General features: G+C 40.5%; 1 protein-coding gene across 1 annotated transcript in view; it reads left to right on the forward strand.

The window, feature by feature from the left end:
• ubr2 (ubiquitin protein ligase E3 component n-recognin 2) overlaps positions 1-9,373 on the forward strand; it is a 58,895-nt gene that overhangs the window by 3,303 nt on the left and 46,219 nt on the right. The window contains 5 exon segments of the mRNA XM_037687239.1: positions 2,113-2,396; positions 3,661-3,739; positions 5,864-5,974; positions 6,174-6,304; positions 9,161-9,299. Of these exon segments, the coding sequence (XP_037543167.1) occupies positions 2,113-2,396; positions 3,661-3,739; positions 5,864-5,974; positions 6,174-6,304; positions 9,161-9,299 (744 nt within the window).

Below are 9,373 nucleotides of genomic sequence, written 5' to 3' on the forward strand. Positions count from 1 at the left end.
ATAATGACCTTTATCACAATATGCTAATTTTTTGAGAAGGACCTGTATACGTATATAGACATACATATACATATATTTATTTATTTATTTATTTATTTATTTATTTATTAGGGGTGCACCGATAACTCGGCAGCCACAATTTCCTTAATTTTGGGAAATCGGAAATCTGCTGATACTTGCATGAGAAACCAATTTTACAGATTTTTTTAGTTTTACCAACAATTGTCTGAACTTCATTTATATTTCAGAGCACTACCTCATGGCCAGTTAAAAGAAGTTTGTATTGTTTCTAAGATATTGTTCAAGGGAATGTTTTTCAATAAAATAAGATGGGAAAATTGAAGGTTCATTGTGACCTTATAACACCTGACAGTGTCGCTTATAAAACAAGATCGGTATCGGCCAAAATCGGAATCGGACTTTTTAGAGATCAGTGATCGGACAGAAAACTGCAATCGGTGCACCCCTAATATATGTTTATATATGTATATACACACACACAAACAGGTGCATCTAAATTAGTTAGGATATCATGAAAACAATTTTTGTCAATCATTTTAGAAAGTGAAACTTGTATAGATTCAGTGCACGTGAAGTTAAATATTTTAAGCCCTTATTTCTTGTAATTTTGATTATTCTAACTTACAAATAATGAAAATCTAAAACTGAATGTCTCTGAAAATTAGAATATTCCTCAGCCAGTGTCTGGTTCCTTTGTCAGTGTGGGCCGGTGCCGAGTCCTGCTGGAAAATGAAACCAGCTTCTTGTTGAAGCTCGTCATCAGAAGGAAGCATGAAGTCTCTAAAATGTCCTGCTAGATGCTGCGTGGACTGTGGACTTCAGAAAATACAGTGGACCAACACCAGCAGAGGATATGCCCCCAAACCATCACTGACTGTGGAAACTTCACTCTGGACTTCAACAGCGTGGATTCTGGACCTCTCCGTTCTTCCTCCAGACTCTGGGAGCTTGATTTACAAATTACATGAAAATGTCCTTTCATCTGAAGAGGACATTGGACCACTGAGAGACAGTCCAGTTCTTTGTCTCCTCAGCAGGTAAGACACTTCTGACGTCTGGTTCAGGAGTGGCTGGACTTGAGGAATGAGACATTTGTAGCTCATGTCCAGGAGTTAATCAGCGGATCAGGGTGAGACACCAGGAGTTTACAACGTTGAAGCTCTTCACAATATTCTAATTTTATGAGACACAAAATGTAGGTTTTTCATTATTTGTAACTAATCAAAAAAATTAGAAGAAATAAAGGCTTGAAATATTTCACTCTAGTGTAATGTAATGTATGAGTTTCACTTTCTGAAGTGACTGACAAAAAAATGGAACTATTTTACAACAATCTAATTTATTTTAGATGCACCTGTTTATGGTGTCGGGCATCTTGGATTTTGTTGTGGCAGCTCAATTTTCAAAGGAATGTTCTTTCATCAATATGTAGCCACACACCTCAATGGATGTAGGTACCTCAGTTTTTTCAAGTTGTCATGCGGCGGACTGATGGAGGTATTTTTTAGTTCCCCCTCTTTGCTCTGCAACAGAGGACAATAAATCCCTAAAGCATCTGAAAATTTAAATGCCAACAATTATTTAACTATTTAACACCCAATGTGGCACACTGGGTGTTAAATATGTCAAGTGTAGGCTGAACTTTTATTATCATGATCCTGAAAATTTTGTGTTGAAATTTCGTTTAAATTTTGAAGAACTATGACGACCTACACATTTTGACGACACGTTCTGATTTTTTTTTTCTGTCTAGTGCATGAACAAGATCGGTGAAAAGGTTTCTCTAAACAGTTGTGTGAAAGTCCCGTTCTCTAAGTGACCTTGTGTTTCTGACTGGTTGTTTTGTGGTGCCTGTTGGTACCTCAACCAAAACTTGACATCTAGTTCATTTGGAATGTCACAGATCAATAATTGATTAAAAATATATATTTCCTGGATCAGTTGGGACACGCCCCTAACTCCTCATCATTGGTCAGAACACTCCTGTTACTCCTTGTTGTTGCTCCTTGTTGTTACTCCTTGTTGTTGCTCCTTGTTGTTGCTCCTTGTCGTCAGTCAGAACACCCATAACTGTTTCTTGTCCTTCCTCAGCGGTGGCTGGAAGCAGATGACCTGCCACAGGAGCTGTACCATCACCTGGCAGTCTACATACCCAGAGTCTTTTGCTTGGGGCCGAGTGGCGGCAGCTGCAGGGAGGAGCAGAGAGAGGAGCAGAGAGAGGAGTTGGCCTGTCAGCTCCTTCTACTTGCTCCTCTGGAGTGGCTCTTGGTGGGGGAGGAGCCAGCGACTGGTTTGGCGCAACTGCAGGAAAAAAACCATCCATCATTGCTGTGTGGCCATGTGTTCAAGGTGGGAGAGCCCACCTACTCCTGCAGGTAACTGATACACCTGTACAGGTTACACACACACATGCACACCAGGGCTTGGTATCAAGTAAATCTGAGATGGTGCAACAAAGATTAGAAATATAGAGTATAAATTTTGATATTTTTAAAGCTGTCGACATCTAATTCACTGGTTCAGCGTTTCCTACCTTCTTTAAATAGAAGCTTACTCTCCCTCCCATTCTGAAGACCCAGGCAGACCTGGCCTCCACTCCCAGTCACCTGGAAAACTGGTCAACTCTGTGTTTGTGCTTCTAAAGCGAGGGAACAAACAGATATGAAGCATTTAGAAATGAGCAACATGTTTCCTCATCTTTCATCTGTGAGTGGTTTGGATTTAACAAGGACGACTTTTAACAGCCGGCTAAAATACAGGAACTGGTTTGACTTTTTCTCATGGGAGATCTTGGCCTTCCTGTGTTAGGAAGTTTAAAGAAGTCCGTTCATCCCCATCAGAATTACTCTGGACTGTTTGAAAACTATTTGCTTGATGGGCATCAATATTGTTTTAGAGAAAACTAGTGGCTGCCTGTGCTGCGTGATGATTCAGAGACTCATGCTAACGTAGCTGATGGACACCATGTTAGAAGAAAGTCATGAACAAAGGGTCAGAGGGACTTGTTGGTCTGATGATGAACAGAGAATTGGAGAATAGTTTTGCTAATTAATGCTGTCATTAGATGAGAAGGTTCGCTATACAAAAAAAAAGTAGTTGTTTAATCTGGATGTAAATCTTGGTTATAAAACCAAGCTTCTCGTAGACAGTTTAAAAAGCTTGGAATTACACACACTCCATTTTTGAATTGAGACCGTCTCCCGAATGGGAAGCAAAACGTTTTCAACTACAAAGAAATCCAGTTGTTTTTGATATTTTTATTTTATTTACTATGTCCTGGAGGACTGAGAATCTACACCAGCATACTCACACTATCATTGTTTGACGATATCTTTAATTTTATTCTGAAGCTGTGCTAGTTTCACAGTAAGGGAACAAGATTCAGTGGATCACATCTGTAAGTCACCGTTCATCAGTGCATCAGACTTTAGCTTGAGTTAAACACCGTTACAGTGATTAAAAGAAGATTTAAAAATACCAAGGTATATATTGTACAGTGTGGTGAAACTTCCAAGTATCACAATATTAATTTCTGGACATATTCCCCAGCCCTCACACACATGCATGTACCGGTGCATGCGTCCAGGTGAAGCTGGTTCTGGGATGATGTTTTTGACTGAAACATGTCTGTGTGTACAGGGAATGTGCAGCTGACTCGACATGTGTTCTGTGTATGCAGTGTTTCCTGGGCAGTGTACACAAAGACCATCGCTACAGGGTGAACACACACACACACTAATGCACTGTAACAAAGACAATAGCACTTTGAGATTTTTGTTAATGAAAAGTGCGTTACAAATTAAATTCATTATTATTATTAATAACACACTCACAGTATAACACAGCGTAAATGACTAACACAGACAGTAACATGCACTATACCACACATGCTGTAATACCCATTGTACTTTACTGTAACTTAAACAGTAATACAAACTGTAATACACAATGTAATTTGCTGTAACACACTGTAACACACACAGTGATAAACAGCACAACTTAGCCTAACGCAGTCAGTAACACACATGTAATTAACCAACAACGACAGTAACTGTACCACATACATGGTAACTCAATGTAACTCACTGTTACACAGACGGTAACACACACTGTAACACACACAGTAACACAGACAGACTATAACTCACAATATATTTCACTGCAACATAGACAGTGACACACAGTTACACAAAATTTAACTCGCTGTACTGCAGACAATAACACACATTGTAGCACAGACACTAATTATCTGCTATACACACACACAAAGAGAGGGAGACTCATAGTGACTTGCTGTAATACACACACTAAAACTTACTGAGATCCCATTAATCCCATCCATCCATCCATCATCCATCCATCCATCATCTTTACCTGCTTCTTCCTTGTTGGGTTGCGGGGGTCACTGGTGCCCATATCCAGTCACTAAGCGAGAGATGGGGGACACCCTGGACAGGTCTCCAGCCCATCACAGGGACACGCAGAGACAAACAACCATTCACTCTCTCACTCACACCAACCAATCAGTCTAACATGCATGTTTTTGGTCTGTGGAAGAAAACCGGAGTACAGTAGTCCCTCGCTACTTTGCGGTTCGTTTTTCACGGACTCACTCTATCACGGTGTTTCAAAGTAAGATTGGGCATTACACACAATAGACTGAATGATGGATGAGCTCCACGATCAGTATGGATTTTTAAATTTAAAATAAATTATTTAGCACCTGCTCCACCTGGGTGTAGCCCACAGCTGCAGGAGAAGCTTCTTCCTGCAGCATGTCATATCCCTGCTCTGGAGCGGAGAAGTGGACGTGACCGAAACCGCTGGCAGGGAGGAAGGAAGCTGAAATCATGATATTCTGTGCTCTTTTAGAGCGTTTAAAGTTTAGTAACATTGTTTAGAATATTGCAAGAGTGGGAAGGGTTTAAAATACCTTATATATATATATATATATATATATATATATATATATATATATATATACTAAAATAAACTTACTTCTTACTACTTGTACTACTATTGCTTCAGGGTACGAATCCCCCGCGATAAACGAGGGACTATTGTACCCTAGAAAACCCACACATGCACAGAGAGAACATTCATTCAACCTTTATTTAAACAGGTTAATCCCATTAAGCCTCGAGGACTCCTTTACAAGAGAGACCTGATTTCAACAAAGTGATGACAACAATGGACAACAGCAACAACAATAGACAATTATAAAAGAGGCATACAGATTATTATTTTTTGCATACTCCACTCAGAAAGGCCCTCGGGCCTGGATTTGAACCGGCGACCTTCATTCTGAGAGGCAACGGCTCTACCAACTGAGCCACCATGCCACCCTAACTTACTGAAACCTTCACCGTAAAACAGAAAATAACTTACTGGGACGCACAGTGCAGCCCCCAAGACTTTACTGCACACTGAACACAATCAATAACACTTACAATGTAACTTACTGTGAAACAGATGGTACACACACTGTAACACACTGGACCATATTCACTTTAACATGCCACACACAGTGTCACAGACTGTAACACACACTTCTTCGTTCTAAAACACACACACACACAAACACACACGCACTGTGACAAACAAAGTAACTCACTGTAATTCTCACCTAAGTCTAGTAAGAAAAACTAGCACACACACTAGCACTCAGTGTAACTCACACACTGTAAGAACTGTAAGACAGGCAGTACCGTGCATCATCATCAAACACATGCTATAACATACAGGAGCACACACACTGTCACACACAGTGTAACTCACTGTAAAACAGGCAAGTGTTTATTGCAGGGAATGTGATGCTGAGGATGCTTTCATGTGTTTTTAGATGACAACGTCAGGAGGTGGAGGTTTCTGTGACTGTGGAGATCCTGAAGCTTGGAAGATAGGTCCGTGCTGTCAGAAACACACACCTGCAGACGGCAGCAGAGACGACGAGGTGAGTCTGACTGTTTCAGTCCACTGAGGTTGAAGGAGATCTGTCCCCAGAACTGGGTCCAGCTGTGAGTAAAGATATTAATAATGAGCTGAATCTTTAGATGTTTTTAATTTAGGTGAATTTGAATCTCAGAGTCCATTCCCTCAGCAGCGTATGCCCCAAGTTGTTAATGTTTAACACCCTGCCATTTGTTTTCCAGGATCCTGTAGCCCAGCTGCCTCCTGACATGGTTTCCAGGGCATACAGCATCTTTTTCATCATCCTGAAGTATGCTGTGGACATGTTGACCTGGGAGAAGGAGGATCAGCTTCCTGTCGGCCTGGAGCCACCGTACGCACACTAACACACACAGTGACAAACTCAGGAAGAATACGCGCTTCTCAATGTAGCTGACCGTCCACACAACTTTTTTCGCGATGAACCAGATTAACCAAGAGTGCAACGTACTGCACGTTATCAGCCTGTCGATAAATTATTTTATTATTATTGTACACGTGGAATAAAGTTCTCCATCACTGCAATGAATTTCTGTCATACGTAAACATGAAAAAGGAAAAATAAAAGTGTGTTTTGTTGTGGTCGTGTTAAAGTCATCCTATCCAATGCTGTCAACAAATAAAGAACCAGAGCCACAGTTTGACCCAATCAGATCAGGGCGGGTCGTTCTGTCCGATACACAGAGAGCCCAGAGCAGTTCTCAACTTAGAGACTGCAGGTGAGAGCACCGGTCAGCGTTTCCTGTACTATTTTTCAAGGTTGACACTCTGCTACTCTAAAGGAACACCCCCCCCCCCACCCCCACCCCCATTAAGGTGATGACATAAAGGTTATTTAATCCATTCAATTATTAAATGTCTACTGATTAAACATTTGTTTGCAGGTTACCAATTCAGTGCAGCCGAGGAAGATACCAGTGTTGATACACTATTATTACCCCCCCACCCCCACCTCCACCCACTCCTGCACCTTGCCTCTGCCCTTCCCATGGACTTCTAACTTTGGAACTCTAACTTTGTATTAATTGTTAATGTCTTGGGAGCGCCATCATCATTGTACAGATGTGCACCTTGCTCGTGTGACCAAACTCCTAGTCCTTGTGAGAAAGAGCACACAACTGCGGGAGCACGCTCAGCCTGTTTGTGTCTAGAGATAGGATGTATGGCTCTTTGAAGGGAACCAGATCTTGGTGATCTGTTTGCTTCATAGATCCTTCAATGGAGTGGTTCAGTTTTGAATGAGGTCTCTGCTACATTAATTTCTACACGATGTTTTAACAACAAGGTGTTGTGGCTGTTTTATGAACTAAACTTGATTATATTTAGAACCATACTGATACAGTGATGAGTGTAATTCAATAACTGATCAAATATGAAAAATAAATAGATTAAATTACTTCTTGAGATGAAATCCTGTAATTATAATCTCCTTCTCCTTAGGGGAGAAATCTGTCCATCTGGCAAATTAAAAAAAAATACTTTAAAATTATTTTATACTCTGCAAAAGACTTCCTGTCTATAAATTTTAAAAAATATATCTGACAACCTCTCAAGTGCAAACACTGAAATTACATAAAAGTAAAGTATAGAAAAGTTGTTCAAAACCCCTCTCTTCCTTTAGTTTGCCTGAATAAAGGTAACTTCTAGGTGTAGACAAAATTTCAGTCAAAAGATGTTTTTCTGTTTTAGAATAGAATAGAACAGAAACAGCCTTTATTTTTCCACGGATGGGACATTCAAGTGTAACAGCAGCAACCGATAAAAAGATTTCACACAAACGTTCCTAAATGTTAAAAACAATATATAAAGAAATAAGATAAACAATACCAATGATAATGTTCAATATTTGTTGGAACATTGATAAAGGACAGACTATTTACAGTACAGTATTATAGGCAGAGTGTGTGTTTTAGCAGAGGTCAGCATGTATTTAATCTTTATTTAATCCCTGTACTAATCCCTGTACAGCAATGGCCTGGACAAGCAAAGACTTTGGATAACATTTGACCTTGAATTGGGACCTTGACCTTAGAGCTAGGGTGATAAAAACTGTATGCATCACTCCATCGAGTGATGATGCATGTCTTATGAGACCGTACCATAATATGTCCACCTGTCGGCGGGTGTACAGTAGTCCCTTGTTTATCACGGGAGTTTGGGACCACGCCCCCTTCGATAAATGAAAAACCATGAAGTAGGGACACAGTAGTCCAAGTTCAAGTAAACTTTATTGTCATTACGAAATTATGTACATGAGTAGTAGTAGTAAGTAGTAGTTTATTTTAGTATTTACTGTAGTAGAAAGCAGTAGTTTATTTTAGTATTTAAATACAGGTACTGTATATATTAAAGTGTTTTAAACCCTTCCCACACTCTTGCAATGTCCCTAACAATTTTCTAAACTTTCAAAGAGCACAGCATGTCATGATCTCAGCTCTCTGCCTCCGGCTGCACTCTGCCAGCACTCTTGACCACGCCCACTTCTCCGCTGCAGAGCGGAGACATGACACGCTGCAGTGTGGGCTGTACCTGTGTGCAGTGCAGCAGGCGATAAATAATTTAAAATATTTAATTTGAAATAAAAATTGCATGCCGATCGTGCGACTCATCCATCAATCAGTCAACTGTGTGTCATGTCCAATCTTATTTTGAAAAACCGCGATAGAGCGAGTCCACGAAAAACGAGCAGTGAAGTAGCGAGGGACTACTGTACAGTCACTCCAAAACACTCCAACCACTCAGAACTGGAGCTTCTGCTTCATCCTTCATGTTAAAGAGAATCAGGATGTGTGATGTTCTGAAGGCCGGTCAGCTGGTTCCTTTGAGGGAGGTGTCAGATGAGTCACAACTGAGACTCACCTGCTTTTATTTACTTTCATCTAAAAATGGTCAGCTCTGAATCCTGCACCGATCAATCAACAACCTACATGGGCCACACATACACTGCGCAGCTTGTGAGAGTAAAAACATTTTCAGCTGTTTCCTAGAATTATTTTCTATTTTATGTCAGTCTGCCTTCAGGCCCAGGCCTCTCTCGCAAAAGAGATCTGTGATCTCAATGGGATTTGCCTGGTTAAATAAAGGTTAATAAATAAAGAGACAACTTCATAGTAACTCACTGCAGTACAGTTTATTCTCTGCACTCATTCCTCCTCTGTGTGCATGTGTGTATTTCTGTGTATAAATTCAGGGAGAAAAGAGACGCCTACTACTGCATGCTGTTCAATGATGAAGTCCACACGTATGAACAGGTGATCTACACACTGCAGAAGGCGGTCAACTGCAGTCAGAAGGAAGCTGTCAGCTTTGCCACCACCGTCGACAGAGATGTCAGTATATCACTCCATACTACAGACTACCACACTCAGTACTACAGTCAGTAATACAGACTTTACCACACTCA

Source organism: Nematolebias whitei, chromosome 1, assembly GCF_014905685.2.
Source record: "Nematolebias whitei isolate Nwh7 chromosome 1, NemWhi1, whole genome shotgun sequence".
In the NCBI taxonomy this organism is placed as follows: domain Eukaryota; kingdom Metazoa; phylum Chordata; class Actinopteri; order Cyprinodontiformes; family Rivulidae; genus Nematolebias; species Nematolebias whitei.